At 38.0% G+C, this 18355-nt stretch overlaps 1 protein-coding gene across 4 annotated transcripts in view; it reads right to left on the bottom strand.

Annotated features, from left to right (window-relative positions):
* The window catches only part of CNTN5 (contactin 5), a 706531-nt gene that overhangs the window by 4273 nt on the left and 683903 nt on the right, over positions 1–18355 (bottom strand). For all 4 annotated transcript variants that reach the window (XM_065043870.1, XM_065043985.1, XM_065043938.1 and 1 more), the window contains 4 exons: positions 10716–10825; positions 2392–2578; positions 1821–1933; positions 255–423 (listed from right to left, as the gene is read on the bottom strand). In XM_065043870.1, coding sequence (XP_064899942.1) covers positions 255–423; positions 1821–1933; positions 2392–2578; positions 10716–10825 — 579 coding nt within the window. The remainder of the gene's footprint in view (positions 1–254; positions 424–1820; positions 1934–2391; positions 2579–10715; positions 10826–18355) is intronic.

Raw genomic sequence — 18355 nt, 5'->3', positions numbered from 1 at the left:
GACTTTACCCTTCAAAGGGAAAAGTTTCCTGTAAATCCTCTGCTTTGTTCATCAGCCCCACATGGATGGCTCAGTTGGTCTTGGGCTGCTCGAATGGCACTACATACCTTTGCTTCAGCATAGAACTGAGGACTCTGATCAATGATTTTATCTAATAGCTAGAAATTGTGAGAATTTTTTTTTTAAGGTAGAGACTAATAGAGTTCATGAGCATTGCTATGATCACTGCTCTTCCAGTATAAGTGTAACCTTACCTGAAAAAGATGGAACTCTGATCTGGGGACTTGCAGTCCCATCCCCTCCTTCACTGACTGCACAGACCTCGATGATGTAGACACCAGCATCAGGAAGAAGTACCACTGCAGAGGTCTTCTGTGTTTCTATAACTTGGCTGTTGCTCTGGCCTTCTTGTCTAAACAGTACCTATGGTCCATCAAGTAGATAGCGGTCATAGTGGTCATTCAAGATACATAACAGACATTTTGTGCAAGCAATGCAGTCACTGAAATGTTATTTTTTTTTTATGGTTTCATTAAGGATTTATTGATATTACATTTGAATAGTTGTCTGCTTCTACTCTCCCTTCATCCCAATGGCTTCAAAACATTAATAAAAAATATATTATTAATAGCAATTGATGAATGTGAAAGTACATTGATTATGATCCAGAGCAAAGAGTATTTGCCCTCTCCAGCACTAAGTGTTACGCATTTTTTTTTCCCCAAAATTTATTCAAAGTACATCATAGGTTCCATTTGATTCAAAATATTATCCCCAAATTCATGCAGATATTCAGATTTTTGGCTGAAGAACCCAAATTACAATGTTAAGAAGATTCCCTAAATAATGTCCTTCCTATGTTTACCTTAGCTGGCTAAGTCAACTGAGAATAGCTCAGATCTGTCCCTGCATCTCTTATGAAACTCAATACAAGCCTATGGCATGGGGGAAGAAAAGCAGCGTGAACATAGCTGTCTTTTTGTTACTTCTGCATAAGAGTTTCTGTTCCCAGACAAAACTGAAAAGGTCAGAGAGGTGTAAAAAACCAAAGCAGTCAACTTTTTCAGAATTTCAATTATTCTGATAAAGGTTAGAGCAGTTTCTGGTTTATTTGAACCATTTTATGCTTTCTTGATGATATTTCCTGACATATCAGAGAGAATATCAGATTGTAGTCTACAGAAATGATCATATACATGCTTCAAAAGAAAAAACTCACACCTCTGTAAAAACATCAAAATGATTCTGCTTTGATTTAAAAGACTTCAGTGTATTCTACTGCTTATGACTTGAAAGTTAATAGTTAATCTGGATTTTACCCTTTGAAACTTCAAAACTTTAAATGTCAGGTGTTAACATCGGCAATTGTTGAACATCACTGACACAATCACAAAACAAACTGAAGTATTTGTGTTTCTGCTCCATAAAAATACTAATTATAATGTCATTTTAAGATGCCTCATTCTTCTGCATTTTGCTAAATCCTACTGCAAGCACAGTTAAATTGAAATGTTAGTAGGAATTTCATTGCAGGGTGGTCTTATTAATTGTCACTTCTGAGTCAGATATGATGAACTGATCCCCTCAGATAGAACTTACTCAGTTTATAATCAGTAGTTGAAAATCACAACACAGAAAATGTTGGGACATTTTGCTCTTTTCAATTTTATTTGTTGCTTTTCATGGTGAAATGTGTTTGCAGGCAGTCTGTATAGCATGTTTTACTTACACAGAAATAAAGAAGAACATAAAAAAGCCAACAAGGAAGAGGAGTAGTAATTTGGAAGAAAGAAAGTTGAGCAAGGAAGGGAAGCACTGACCTTGTACCCCATTACATCAGATTCATTAGCTAGAGGTCTGACTGGCTCCCACCCAAGAGACACATGAGAGCCATCCTGTATCCACATGATATTGCTTGGTGCTTGGCTGGGAGCTGAGGAGAAAAAACAACATGTACATATATATATTTTATAGATACTTTTTTTAAAATCAAAAGAAAAGTACTTCAGTCTCTCATTACTCTTACAACTAGTTGTGTTAGCAGGCTCTCAACTCTAGCTGGAATTTTGGAACAGTGTTTTTTTTTGCACCAGAATTGCCATTTAATAGTTTGTGGTGTATTTACTCAGCCCACCCCATAAAATCCACAGAGCTTATGAACTTGAGCTCTTTTCTCTCTCTTCTTTGTTGAAAATGTATTGTTCTGTATGAAGATAACCTTTGCTATGAATGCAAAGTCATATGAATTCATGTCTAAATATCAAAGCAAAGCCATTAATCAAAACTATACGTGATTCCTGATTACTATACACTCTTATTAAAGGAAAACCCAAGAGGGCAGAGGTTGCTCCATGACTTCTCTTTTTGAATGAAGGTACTGAAATAACTTACGGGACTTTTTGGTCGCTGCACGCACAGCAGAGCTAGGTGGTCCATACCCTGCAGCATTGTACGCCCTCACCGTTAGGTGATATAATGTGTTCCCTTCTAATCCTGTCAGGAGGATGGATGACTCGTTTCCCTCAGTTTTGACCTTCTCTGCTGCTTCTTCCTGCTCCATGTCCTTCCAGTAACCAACCTGCCAAAAAAGTGACCAAACGAAGAATTAATATAGGCATCTGAAAAGCTCATGCTTCCAGATACTCATACTTGTTATCTTGTGAAGGGTCTTTTTGCTATTTCTGTTTTTTGTCTGACCACCAGACCCTTTTAAACATGTGTGATTTGCAGCCTAACCTCAGAGCCAAGCAACATTCACTTCTGGTGAGTCTCAGAATATCATGGTTTTGCCTGAAGCACATTGAATTGTTGTGTACTGGCATGAGAAGATGTAACTACAAGTTGGAAGAGCACAGGACAAACATTGGCAGGGAGTCAAAAGTATTTCACAGAATTCAAAGAGAGCTCATCCCCGGTAGATCACCAGGATATCTACCTTCACTCTGGAAAGCTCTGACTGCATCAGTTAATACGTGTTATGAGCAATATTTGCTTCCTGGCCCTGTGCAACTCAGAGCCATGAGATTTCTTATCAGTGTAATGAATAGGAAATGACAGAACACTGAAGGAAATTTTTCATTCATCTGAAAAATCTTATCTGAAGAAAAAGAAGGAAGTGGATGTAGTTTAAGTTCTTGGATATAAACAGGTTTCTGGTAAATGCAATTTTGATTGCATGTTTATACCCTTCCTTTTCAGACATAAAACCCCTAAATGATCCTTGGTGGTTCTCAGTCTATACTTGCGGTATCTTCACTGAGTTTATCATAATCTCAAAGAGATTACAGAGCTGAGCTAGGAATTTGACTAGTCTCTTTCATCAGGACCAAGTATTTGCAGAGCATAACTGGAAAAAAGAAGTACTGTCTCTTCTTAATGTATCTAGGTGACCTACTTAAGCAAGGTAACCCTCGTAGGGCCCTATTTTCCCTAACAGGAGATGTCACTAATGTGCTATTCAAAGACCTATATTCAGCTTACCCTTATTCATGCAGAGACCTGCTTGCATTTATTCCACATTTTGACCTTTTCTGTGAAGCTGGTTATTTCATAATAAGTTATTCATATTATATCTGGATAACTTTTCCTCTGAGAAAAAGGTCATGGACAATACAGCACTCTTGTGAATGTATCCTAGAAGATGGCAAACCAATATCAAAGGATTCGTAGGAAAATAGGACCAACGAGCATAATGTTGACCTTTCATAATTGCACTGGGACTGCTATTTAAAAAAAAATAAATCTAGAAAGACCTGGTTGCAAAAATATACATTTGAGGTCATATCTTCACTTGATTAAAGTGGCTCTGTTAACTTTGATGAAGGGTATATCAGTTTGTGCCAACTCAAAATCTACTCTTTCAGCTGTAATATTAATGTAAAATTAACATGCACTATCTCTTAAAAATTCTGTTGCTTTAATTCTTAGGTTATTTACAGCTCAGACAGCAAATCTAGCTGTAGTCACCACTTCTTGTTCAACTAAGCGTGATTCACTGAGGTATTTTGCTAGCTGAACGCTTGACTAGCCCTGTTGGTATCTGAAGTAACAGGTAGTCACATCTTGGAAAGGAAAAGAATCAACAACCATTTATTCAGCCACCAGGATTGAACCACCAACGCTTATTATTTCTTGGACAGCCAGATTCCTTTCATTTTACTTGCAACATATCTTTGCAAACTTGACACTGCAGTGATAAAAGGCACACAGTATTAAGTGCTGTACAAACAGGTGGTGAGAGACAGCACGTGTCCTGGAGCCCCTGTCATCCTAGTAGTGAAGTCTGCTGAGCATCCAACAGGGAAATGGTCAGAAAGAAAAAGCGACTTGCCCAAGGTGACACAGGTGGTCAGTAGCAGGGGTGGAAATGCAGCTCAAGGAGTGAAATCCCCGTTCTAGAAAGCCAGGAGCAAAACTATAATTAGCTCAATAAATTTCACTGTTTATTCTTAAGGCACACCATGTCTTTTGTGAATGCAATGTATGAGACAGTAGCTAGCCCACAGTTTTTGCACTTAAGCTTTTTTCTTCTTAAAAAGATAATGTGAAAACCTGATTTTCCAAATATTTACAAAAATCAGGACTTCATAGATGTTAAAACCTGATGAATGTGGAAGAAACCTAGGAGTATAACTCAGCCCTTTCGACATTTTTCATGTGTCTGGAAATGCTCTGTATCACTACTTACATGGCATTATCACTTTGGATACTAACTATATTTTGCCCATGGTAAGTCTGCAAAAATAACCATGACATGTTCCCTACCAGTTCTGCGGCACCACATGGCAAAGCTGTTCCCCCTTGGCAAAGAGGTATTCTTGGGGGAATGAAAATACTGTATTAAGCACATGCTTAAAAGCATGGAATGCAATTTGGCAATGATTCTATTTCAGTTTCTCCTGTACTTCAAAGCCCATAAGTGTTTGGTCCATGCTTTTAAAATTCCCCTTAAAGTTTTGCCAGGTGAGTTTGGACTTTGATCTTAAAATATGCTTTTCTCTCACACATCCATTTGTTGCTGGCCAACTGTACTAAAGTCAAAAGTGGTTTGAAAAAAAAAGAGAACTCCAATGATTGTTAACTGGGGTCGATGGTGGTGAAACTTACATTGATTTGAACTGAAATGAAGACATTACTGATGTTTAAAAGTGCTGGACATATTCCTTAAATCTGAGGGTTTGTTTATTTACATTTCTATGTGGTTTTTTAAATTAAAATCTTGCTATTTTCTGTAACCATAAATAATACTATACAGAAGGGATTTATTGCACTTAGAGTTGATTTTCATTAATTCTAATTATGAATATTAATACAGCAGGAACCACAAATCACAAGAGTTGACCATATTTAAAAAATTAAAGGAAAAGTGGGGAAATAAAGATTTGAAATGTTGAATGCATTATTGTTTTGAGGCTTTACATTTTAGTTACACTTTCTATTGTTTTTCATTTAGCCAAAGAACAGCAAGCTTTGATATCTGATTCCCAGAAACCCATCTATTTGAGCTGGAAATAAAACAATAACGTTATTTAAACAACTGAACGGAGGAGATGCAGGAACATGCAATCCGCTTTGTTCTGATTGTGGCTTAAGCAATTGTTAAAAGTAAATCATCATATTAAAAATTTGTTTCGGTCTAAAATTTTTCTACCTCAATACTTACAGACCACTTCCTTGAAGTTTAGGTCAAAAAGTATCTTTAAAATATTACTGTATTTCCCAAATTGGTTTCTAGGGTATGCATACTTTGGTGTAAATTTATCTAATCTAATTGCAGGCCCTCTTCTCTAAATTCAGTAAAAGTCGGAGTTATTGTCTAGATACTCTTTCTGCTGACCACAGAGAATTAAAGCTACAAATTAGGCATATCAAGTAAAAGCCTAAATTAGGTAGGATGAATCGAAGTGGACAAAACACACAAACTTTCATGTGCTCTCTGACTGAGCATTTACCAACGTCAACAGTACCAACATAACTGAAAATGAACTCAGGGAGTCCTCAGAGTGCAGAAAGTCCTAGGGGAGAAACAGCAGTGAGCTGAAAGAAGTGCTGGTAGCCCTAAAAACCCCCCACAACGTGATTCAAATTTCACAAAAACTATTTTAATTATTGTTATTGGAAAACCTATCAGTGCCTTGAACTGTCACAGGGAAGTCATGCAGCTCTAAGTGCAGTGGTAGAACCAAGCATTTAGGACATAACAGGTGCTTTTGAATTATCTCAAGAAATTGGTGTGACTGTCCTTCAGAACAAGATGAGAAGTTCCTGAATAAAGGTCAAGTAACCTCAGTTCTTTCCCTCTCACCAAAACAATTGTTGACTGAAAAGAAGAAAAAAAACACTGTTCAGCACCCCTGGGTTCTGGGGTCTTTGGAGTAGCTTGCACCCTCCACCTTTTCCTCAGATACCCTCTTCTCCTACGTAGTCCTGCATATACATGGGCTGAAAACTGATACTGTACCTCAACTTTGAGGACTATTCTCAAATATTCAGCCACATTTTCTCATTAAAAAAACAAACAAACAACAACAACAAAAAATTGTCTAACTTTCTGATTTTAGGTAATAGGAAGCCATTAATCTTGCATCAAACTATTCATGATATGGACATTGCAAAAGGTGCAGCTCTCTTTAGGCCCTCATGAGAGATCTAGGGCATGATCCATACCTTAAGGACTGGAAGAGCAGTAGTACTGCTCTGCTATAAGCTCCTGTGTATAGTCTTCAGGATTTTAGAGGGGTTTGAATGAACATATGAGTAACTTTGTAGGCAAAATTGACTCATACATGAAACAATCCAATCGCTAATTTTGTGTTTGGGAAAATTCATTAATTCCAAAAGTGAAGCTTGGTAAATGGGTACTCAGACTGGTGGAACACCAGTCCCTTGTTTTCTTGTCTTGCTTTACTAGACTCTGGTAGAAACATCCATATGCTCTAAGTTACTTCAAGGTATACTTCACTAAATTAAAAAAAAATACAAGTCTAGTACCATACAGACATCATTTTCTGTTCCACTGTAAAAACAGATAAAGTGTATCTAAGAAACAACAAAAACTTGAATATTTCTCTTTGAAAAGACAGAATGTCATATGAACAAGTTATTATGTCAAGAAATCCTCCCTAAAAATGGCATTAGAGATTTTCTATTTATTATATTTTTTGTTGCAAGTTGATCTTTTGATTAGGTTAGTTAACCTCCTATCCTTTGGGGGAATTCCAGTGAAAAAGACATAAGCTTTGTGATCTATACTTAAGTATTAGCCTTGGTTTTCTAGAAAAGCAAAAGGCAAACTAAAGTATCTTTTTTTTTTCAGCCAGTAATTCTTTCTTTTCTCTACCAGTAGTGAGTGACAAAGAAAATATTGCCTAGGGCTGCGGTAGATTTTTATAACCTTCAGGTTATGGATTTTAAACAATGAGTATGAACTGCACACTATATTTTTCTACCATTCTGACAAAGTTTCCAAGTTACTTCTACTTTATCAGAGTGTAGCTGGCATATATTTAGTAAGGTCAGGCGGACAGCTGACAAACCTGTACTGAAGTCAGGAATAATATGTGCTTTGGAAGATGCAAATGAGCACAGCAAACCTTGCATAAAACTCATGTGACATAACAGTTAACACTGACTTTCAGGGATGACAATGTGAAATTGGACAAGTTACTTTGCCTTTCATTACTCCTTAGTACAAAGTACAAACAGGGCCAGAGTGAAAGTGGGTCACTGCAAACTTGTCCATTTGTAGTAAATATTCTGTCACTTTTCTTGATTAGAGCCCAAATGTCCAAACGCTAAAAAAATAGCCTCCCCCTTTTATAATGTTGTTGCTAAAAGGCCAGGAAATGTGAAGTGGTTGTCACTGCTGTGGTGACCACAGGCAGAATACAAATTGAGACATGAAAACAGAGTGGCTACTCAGATTATTTTGCATTCAATTTGAATTGAAGGCAACATTTCACTTGTGGTCCACAATAGTTCTACATTAGGAAATAATTGTTAAAAAGAAAATAATTAATCTTTTTAACATAGTCACTGGATTTCTGTACATTATCTGTTTGTTATCTGTGGATTAAGGGGGGAGGATTTAGCCCTAGTCTCTTGCTATACAGAGTCCTTTTTTGCACTGAGGGGTTGCTTTAAAGAGAAACTGGTCACTAACATAGCAAAATTGGGCTGATAATGTTGATTTAGTGTTCCTGAGTGAATACTGCAGCACACTGACTCACTATACTGATCCTGTAAGTCATTATCCCTTTTTGATTAAATCATTCAAAAAAATGGAACTGAAAAGACCTAGCAATGCCATCTTTGGATTGTGTTCTGTCCTGCTGAATTATGCAGGTGAACAGCATTTATTCTATTTACTGAGTAAGGGCTGCTCTGATCATAATTCTTCCTGGGAATGAGGACAGAAAAGATCTAACTACTCCCTGAAAGATTTGCCTGTCAGAAAGCAGAAGAAATTCTGGCTAAATGAACAAAGAGGAAAAAGGAGCAGGACGAGAAAAAAAGCACCCTCTCACTCCCAGATAAAAGTAATAGCTCAGAAGGCTCCTCTAATACCTTCATGTCCTCATGGGATGGGGTAGAAAGGAGCAGTGAAGTTTGTTTTAGTTTGTCTTTTTTTTTTTTGTTCTGTCAACTCCAAGTCGCTGGATTGAAATATTTACTCTGTAGTCTTCATGCTATAATGCTAAAAATTGAGTACAGCACAGTGAGGAACCAAATTATTAATAAGGTTCAATGTTAATAACCCTTGCAGTATCAATAACAATTTCCAAATTAATTCCTAAGAAATCCATGAGAGACATAAAGCAGGTGAGTGTTACTATTAGAATGAGATTATGCTGGACTTTGAAGGTCTAAACAGCTTCCAAGTCAGGAAGACCACCCCTGAAACAAAGAGAGCCCATTGTCCTACCTTTAACAGCCATCTATCACTAGGACACAACCGTAGAGCTAAGGGAAGTGTTTTGTGACAGTCAAGTAAACGAAAAATACATTTAAGTTATGAAAGAATAGGTTTCTAGTTAAATTATTTTCAACTTTAGAAAAAACATCTATTTTTTATTTTAAATTATGTAAAACTAAGCTAATAAAACTTTTTGAAAATGTGATAGACGGAATGAGGATAAGAGTAACAATAGTAGGTGTAATTTAAAAAACATCATGAAATCTAAGAGGGAGTAACAAAACAGCCACCTTTCTGAAGAGAAAAAGACAGGGTGCAGCAAGTAAATTATTTCAAAGGATAAAAGACTGGCCTGGAAATTGAAAACAAAGGTTAGTATCAAGTGGAACTCTTCAACATGGAGAGGGATAGCATTTGTAAGGTGAATATAACCTCTGTCAAATACAGTTTTGTTCTTTTTATGTATAGCAGTACTAAAGGTAAAACGGTTAGATATCACTTTTGCTGCATAAGCAAGCCATGTGCAAAAGGGGTAAAAACACGTTTAATGTAAGGAAGGAGTGGAGATAAAGTATAAAGAGAGAGAACTGACAGAGCGTTTGTGGAGTTCAGCACGGAGATGTATGAGGGAAAGAGACCTGGACAGATGAGAGACCTGAGGGGACATGCCATGGTCACAGCCTGCACAGATTACACTGGATAACAATACAGGAGTATATAAGAATTAAGAGGCTACAGCAATCAGGTAAAAAAAATGCTAATTGACTGTGTCTAAGCTCTGGGGTGAATACGCTGTCCTGACCACGACTGTCCAGCCTGAGGCTGTGCTGGAGAGCGCGATGGCTCTGGTACTGCCTGAGCAGCTATGTTTCCTTCCTAAGGCCATCAGTGATGGTCACCAGCCCTCTGGTCTTGTCTGGACATGCTGCCAGGGAGACACCCTGTGCTAGTATGTCACAAGATGTCTTTAGACATCCATTTGACTGGTGTCTGCCTCAGGTCTACATATTTATCCTCTTTCCATTGTTACTGTAGAGAATCAGGAAAGATTCAGCACTGTCTAAAGGACTAAAGCAGGTCAAATAACATGAAAGTTGAGTCTAGCTGTGCTGTTTTATGAGGAGCAGCATAGCCTGAACCACAAGGTCAGGATGGGTCATGATGACCCCAAAGGGTAGGTTTACTCCTAGATCTGATCTGTTCCTGGAGGTTTGGACTGTAAACTGGATCTAAAGCTACAACTGGACCTAAAAGTGCGAGAAGGTGCGATGCCAGAGCTTGTTCTTTTTCCTAAATCAGGAAGGGCCCTCTCTAATCAGAGCTTTACCTACGGACTGTGCGGCTGCTGCTTCCCCTCCTGACATCCGACCTTTTACGATCTGCCCAGCAGATGTCCCCCGGCTGCTGCCGGATGAGAGCACATGGATGGCAGAGGCTGTTCCCTTTCTCTGTGTTGGTGGCTCTCAGTAAATAATACGTTTGAACTGGTCACTTAGAGCTGGAAACAGTCAATGCCTAATCTTCCCCAACCTTTGAAAGAGGCATGCTGGGTCACTTGCAGTTCTTTCAGCTCTTTTTGAAGTGTCAAAGAGATGTTATAAGAACTGGTGTTGAACAGTTTTCAAGTACAAATAAATAAGAGATGTGCTGATGCTACAGCTGTGACTGTTGTTCTACAGCTAGTCATATCTGTTCTAAAATGAGCATAATTTCTATTGAAGTTTCACTACTGCATATGTTAACAGAATTCAATGCTAGCAAAAGCAACAAGACTTCTCATTATGATATTCTGTATTCATACCTCAAATCCCTGTGGTCTTCCTAGACTTTCTTTAATATGTTTCCACGCAACAAGAATCTCTGATACAGACAAACTTGTAGCTTTGACATCGATGGGAGCAGCAGTAGGTTCTGTATTAAGAAAAATTGAAACAATAAACCTCCACTGTAACAACTTGTATTTATCAAAAACACTCCATCTGAAACTGTCATTTACTTCCTTTATTCTACCTTAATACTCACAAGAAGGTATGACATTTACAGGGAACATGAAAAACTGAACAAGATTAAGAGATTATTATTGTTGTATTTCTTTATTTCTGTCATGCTACATCAATATCTCATCACTGATGACAGGTGCAGCAAACTGTGACAGAATCTCTTGTCTGTGATTTAAAAAAAAAAACTTTAATATTTGTAAATGTCCTCCCCCTCCACACAGCCATTTCATAGCCCTTGATCAGCCTGACTTCAGCAGTAAATGGAGCATTCATTCTGTTCCTGGATTTTTAGTGCCATTCTGTCAGCTCGGGATGAGTGATACCTTGCTATGGTGCTCAGTCAGTGCTCTTACAGGGTTATACCAAGAAGCGATACCCAGAGCTGTAGTGAAGTGCTACTTAAAATAAATTTTTAAGACCATATTATTACGTCCTTGAAGTCACAGGCACCAGTGTTTGGGGCATGTCGTCATTCCCCTGGCTGTGAAGCATAGACTGTTTTAGGCCTGGGATGCACGCTTTTCTAAAGAAGGCATTAAGACCTAGGATTTGCCCCTCTGATTACCTGTGTCATTACCACTGGTGCTGTGTCTGTGCTTCTAACTCCATGCTACTCACAGGACACTCTGCAGTCCTGACCTCCTGATTATCTGGAGCAGAGGACCCTGCCTGCCCTCCAACCAGGGCAGGTGTCCTTCAGTGCTGCTGGGGCCTGGCCTGGGTGCACACTGGAGGCTTAGGGCGGCAGAATGTTTAAATAGCACACTTGCCCAACATTGTTGCCACAGGCACGTTTCACTTTGCACTTTCATATCACTGAACACTTCACAGAAGTCCAACTTCTTTCAGTGGTTGGGAGGCTGGGTAAATGTACATAGAGATCTGCCACAACAGGCCATTGAACATACTACAAATTTGTATCACCAGTTAGTGCATTGGGAGTGAAAAGTGTCCAAAAACTGTCACCTGAAACATGAGTTAGGGAAATCTTCTGGGTCTTTTGCTTTATTACCTAAATATTTCTGAAAATTTGCTCAAGACAAGCTGTGGAGAGGATGCTTGAACACACAGCAAAGCACACATCAGCGGCATTTCTCCACCATTCTGGTGTAGCTCACTTGTTCAGCCAAAAGGTGAATTCACATTCCCCTGCAGACACAGAGCCTGCAATTTCTTCCTTGGCCAAATGTTCCTCATTACATTTCTAATGTGTTGATCTGTTCTTGAAGGGCAGGCAGAGGTCCTGGCTTTTATGTTACAGGGAGGCACAACAAAGAGCTTTGTAAAAATGTATATATATAGAGAGAGTGAGCGAGCTCATTTAACAGGACTACAGAAAAAGATTTTCCTTACGGAACAGCCTGAGTTAAAATGATGCATTTTTTTTTAGTAATCAAACTGCCTTAGTAAAATGCCTGATATCAGCCATGACTCAGTAGCTACCCTTTTTTCTCTGATCATATTGCAGGCATTGTTCTGGCATTGCTACCCCACACTTTCTCTTTGACACGGCTTGTAGAAATTTTTCATCCTTTTTGATGTCAGGTTTTTAATGTTTGTATCTCTTTTGATCTTCATTTTTATTTACTTCTAAAGAAAAGAAACATTTCTGATGTGATGAAAAATGGTGTTCGTCAACAATGAGTATTATTAATCAGTATAACATATATATGGAACAAAGAATAAAAAATATCTCAAGGAATAAGTGAAATGATCTTCTGAATTCAATACTGAAAGAACTGTGATATGAAGAAATACATTCCTCATAACACCATTTTCTGCTTGATAGTTACACCCTGCTTTGTATTTTATGTACTACTAAGATTTATGTGGCAAAAGATATTTTCTGTTTTTTGTATTATTGAAGCAATTACCTTGTTGTCAGGAAAGATTGCAGTGGGATAAATAATTTGACATGTACGCAAAATGTTGGCTGGCAACCTTTACACTGTCTATAAATGTAGAAATAATTTCCTCTGCATAGCATTCACTAGGGGTTGTTTATGTATTGCTCAGAATAGAAACAGAGAATATTTTCTGATATTTTAAAAAAATATTTTCAAAAAATGGGGTAGAAATAGTTAGTTTTTTTTTTTATGTGAAGAAAATGCATTTCTTACATTTCCAGTAATCGTTCACTGCCGTTTCACTGATACTAGTCATTGAGATTTTAAGTGTTCAGCAAAAGAAGAGAAACTGTATATTTAGGAGTATGACTGTCTGAAAGTTTATGGAGACTAAAAAGCATTTTTTATTGATTCAGATAAGATGAGGACCATATAATTTCTGGTGATATAATACAGTCTGTGGTTCACTCCAATGTCATGCTTTATTCTGTGTGTCTAAAAGTAATGATAAGTTTGACAGGTTCATTAGGTTTTTCTATAATGGTCACCGATATTACAATCACACTATTTTCTTAATACCTTGGCATTATGTCTGCCTGAGGTCATACTGATTAAAAAAAACCAAAGGGCCAATGACTTTAATGGTCCCTTTAATATTTCCTGATTGAATTAAAGATGCAGCATGGCAAATTCTCAAAAGGCTGTGTGCAATGTCCACAAAACATAGTCTTTCCATTGTGCTGCAATCACACTTTAATGAAACATATTCAATCTCTAGGTCTTTGTTATGGCTGTAAGAAAGTAAGACAAGGAATTACACTAATTGCATTGATTTGATGTTTTTTTGTGAAATGTTCATCCTCAAAGACTTCCACATGATCTAACTTTAAAAAAAGTCTAAGGGCCTATTCATGTTTCTGTCATTTTAACCCTCCTGTGGAACAGTGCCGCAGTCAGGACTCCTCATCAAATTGCTTAATACTCATTCACTTCTAAGTTTAACTCCAGAAAGGATGTTTACACACTTCCCTAGTTAAAAATCTGAGCTTTTATTTGAAGCTAAGAACCTCAGCATTATGACTCCAGGCAGTTCCACATAGCTGAGATTTTGGGACTTCAGCCAGGACCCACGATTGCGACAATTCCTTTCTGCAGAAAAATCCACAAGAGAGATGTATCAGAAGGAAAACCATGAGGAGTTGTCCCTGTTGTGCCAACCTGTAGCTAAAGAAAGTGTTAGCATTTCCTCCCTTGCTGGAAATAGACACAGGAAGTATCTTCCAAACCAGGGGATATCCAGTAGACTGTTTCCATTCCTGAGAAAAAACAAGGGATGTTATGCTCAGCTCCGCCTCTCAGCCTGTTTGATGCGTGACGCTGGTTTGGGAACTCCATCGGCTCTGTGGTGGCATGGTTGCCTGCAGAATAAGAATTCCTCCAGAATCTTGTGCTGTAAGGGGAAAAGAAGTCTGATTTGCAAAACACCAAATATGAGATGACTGTTTCCTGGAAAGGCCCTCAGACTTCTCAATTTTCCTCGAGTCCATTCTATTTTCATCTTCTCTCTGACTGGTCACTTTGCAGAGGACTTTAAAAGAGAAAAATCAGAAGGGTGAGGAACTGAGTAAGCAGTGAACCAGTGATTAGGCCTGCAGTGCTGACCTCTGCCCTGGACCTCTTTTATTTAGCGGTGAAATACCCTTACTTGTCAGGTAGAACTTCTCAAGCCTACTCCTGTAACACCGGTGTCCTGCATATTTGTTCACAGCATATATTCTGCTTCAGCTCTCTCTTCTTTGTGGAATGACCTGGATTTATTACACAGTGGAGTGTCACGTGGGAATAAGGAGCTGCCTTATTCCACGTAAGCTTTACCAGTGTGTTACCTGCACACGGTTCACTCACTTTGGCATATGAGTAAAAGCTGGATATGAGGACTGAAAAAAATGAGGCTTTGTTAGATTAGAAGAGCATTGCCATCTTCATTAATATAAATGGTTCCTTTCCACCAAGTGAGGTGGCAGCCAGACTTATCCTCAGCACATGAGAAGGGGATGTGGCTGTTATATTGATTGCACACCTAACTTCTCATGGGGTCTAGTGGCATTAATCAAAGGAATGCTTGATAAACTCTTATATGTCATGATTGTGATTTTGTTCTTCAAAAAAATCAGTGGATACAGCTTTAATTGAAATTTCATGGGATCCCTCCACTTGAATCAGTTGGCAGAAACAGGAAATAATCCCCTGTAGTTTACAGCTAATATGCCAATTTATTAATTTTCAGGTTCGCCTAAACCCCAAACAGCTCAGCTTAAGCTATGAAATAAACCACAGGATTTCACTTTGGGAATGCAAGATTTTGATTAAAGACACGGAGGTTGTATTTAAAAGTGTGTAATTGCATATTCTTTCCTCTAAATTAAAAGGGTAATTTATTTGTTTGTTTAAATATAGGCTCAGGATGAAAAGCAATGGGACATGGGCCTAACGAGAACACCCCTTCACTCTGCAGTGTCTTGTCACCTGCTAGCTGGCCTGATGCAAAACTTCTGAAAGCTGTGAGAGAACAAAATTGAAAGTCTGTCATATGGCCCTTTGCCTTTCATATGACAGAAAGCTTTGGTTCTCCATTGGCTCAATGAATTAGTACAAATCCGTATGAAGCAAGAACAAAAGGTTTGTGCAGTATCGTTGCATATTGTATGTATTACTGAAGTTCATTTAGGGTCCCTCAGGAGGTTTTAAACAGCAAGACGGAGAGTTTTCAAGCTTTACCTTATACTGCTTGAGGCTCTCTATTTCATAACTAGAAGTTTTTAGTAGCGTTCACTGCACTGTTTATCAAAACGATAGAAGTTTCAATTTTGAGAAGAAGATTTTATGAGGTGTCTGAGGGAGAGGATAGATACTGAAATTACCAGAACCGATTCTGTATCACCCATTGTGGTAATCATTAAAGAAACAAAAACAAAAATAAAAATACAACAACTTTATAAAAGACATAAGTCATCTTGAACCTGGTTGTGTTTCCTTTTTCTCCCAGAAGCTTATTTCTGTTTCCTTTCACATTCTCACCTATTTCTATACTACATGTATCCTAATTCATATTTATTCCTGTGCTGATTGGCTGTGTCTATACCCGTAAAATAAACAGGAACAGAGAGACAAGGGACCATCCTGATCATGGACATACAGTTGTTCATAGTTACCATGATCTGTGGTGATGTATTTTCTCTGGCCAATTAGTGCTGCTGCAAAATACACCCAGGAATTTGCTGGTGCCTGGCCAGGGATGGTTCGCAGGAGATGTATGAATGCAACCACAGTCTGGAGAGTGACGCTGTTCAAATGTGCAGATGTGAGCTCTTTTAGTCTAGTTGGCTTCAAGGATAAAGAATAGATGTCTTGTTTATTTGCTACAAAAAAGGTGTAGCATCATTGCTCTTTACCTTTAAAAGCTCTTCCCCATCCCAACTAATCTCCCTGATTTGCAGACAGCAGACCTTTCTCTATGAGGACAAAAGAAAAAAACTCTTATAGTTTCTACTAATTTCCTGATGATCCTGTTAGTCCTTTCAACCTCTTTGTAAAGCATGAGCAATCAGAACTATAGATTTTAGCAAAGCTCTGTGACAGTTTTGTAAGAATGGTGACCTGATACAAATCAAAACATTTGAGTCTTTTTTCTGTGTAGTTCATGTTTCTCTTCCTCCAGTCCTCTTCCTCTTCATATTTTTCTGAGGTATTCAGACATTTGCCTGTATTGACAGTGTATCCTGAAGTTGTAATAACAACAATATCATAACCAGCTCTTCTATTAGTTTTTACAAAAATTAAATATACATGATGTAAGACTGATCCTTTAGAAATTCTATCAGTAGTCTTCCAAGCCTTTGACAAGTCTGGTATTTTTTTTTTCTGTACTTATATAGAAATAATTTTATTTTTTCTTGATAGATTTTGTTGTTGTTGTTGTTTTTTGTTTTGTTTTGTTTTGTTTTGTTTTTGTTTTGTTTTGTTTAATTTGCCAACAGTTCTTTATTTTCATTGCTTTGGGAGGGAAAAGATCTCACCCCAGGTCCTTGAGCATGTAAAGGGAACTAGCTCTCAACATCCATGGCAGCCACGGATGTAACTCATACTTTGTCCAGTCATGCTTGCTAAAGCAAGTCTACCTGGCCATCACTCTTACCAGTACAGTCTTTTCCATCTTCTGCAATTTTATCTTTACACACTCGTATTTTCGTGTCCATTTCCATATTTCTGATTTTCTGTTTTCCTTTTCTAGTGAATTAAATACACACAGAGATTTCATATAATTTCCCTGATACTGAAAGCTTATATTAGTAGTATTGGCATTCTTAGCTCCTCGGTATTGAAACAGAGGAAAAATCTCCAAAGAATATATAAAAGTTAAAACAAACAGTGCTTAACACTGCTTTTGTTCGTTGTTTTATTTTCAATATCTTGTACCTTTAAATTTTTTATTCTCTATGGATCAAAATCATCTATGCTTGCATTGAAGTTCAGTGTGTTGCTTCAGTATGTTCTAGCATGAATCTGATACCATTATTTTCCTGTCAGAAAGTACAGTTAGGAGATTTCTCCCTGTTCCGTTCATGCTCCTTTCAGCCTGTGGCCTTTCTTGCAACAGGCAGCCCAACGTGCTGTGTTCTCCATGGCTCTGGTGCCTCTTTCCCTTGTTAAAGGGTTTCTTTATGACACGTTCAGGCTTGTCTTTCCCTGGTGCTAGAACACTTCTGTTTTGTTCTTCTGTTCTGCCTTCTATTGAAGATAACTCTGTATCTTTTTTTTATTCTCTCTTTTATCTTCTGTGTATCACCCCCATTCCCTCTTCAGAACTGGTTGGTGGCTCTAGTCATCTCTTTTATTTCACTGACCTCTCTTTTTCTGCTTCTCTTCTTGATTGTTTGCTTTCTTCCTTTCCTAAGGTCTCCAGGAAAGACTCCTCCTTCAAACTTTTCTACTGCATTAAGCCGTCTTTTTGAGTCACATTTGCTTTTCTTCCTCCTGGGGTTATTCACCTAGTTTTGTACAACTTTCTATCTGCTTCTCCATTCTCCAGGGAGACCTTATTGCCACCTTTTAGTACTTAAAAGGGGCTTATTAGAAAGATGGGGAAAGACTTTTAAGCAGGGCCTGTTGCAACAGGGCAAGGAGCAATGGTTTCAAACTAAAAGACAGGAGATTCAGGCTAGACATGAGGAACAGGTTTTAGATTTCCTTAGACAAATTTGTTACGCCAGTAAACAATCGTAGATGTGGGAAACCTTTTAATATGCAACATAAAGTTTCCTTATCTTTTAATAATTTTATCCTAGGCCTTTATTCTAGCTTTTGCAAAGCAGTTAATTGAGTGCATGATGAAAAGCAAGTAAGCTAAGGGTTTGCTGGATCAGCCCTAGGACGATAATGTATTGTCCTGTCAATCTTCATTTAATATCTCCTCTTCAACAGAAATCCTGAGATAACCTGTATTCAGTTGTTTAGCTCCTGAAGTGTGAAAGTCCATACCTCTTTCCAAACCAGTTCCTCCTTTTTTCACACCAAGCTGAAACACCTGTTGTTCT

This window comes from Columba livia, chromosome 1, assembly GCF_036013475.1.
Source record: "Columba livia isolate bColLiv1 breed racing homer chromosome 1, bColLiv1.pat.W.v2, whole genome shotgun sequence".
NCBI classification, from domain to species: Eukaryota; Metazoa; Chordata; class Aves; order Columbiformes; family Columbidae; genus Columba; species Columba livia.
Note: the sequence above shows the minus strand (reverse complement) of the source record. Positions and strands in the feature narration are given on the sequence as shown.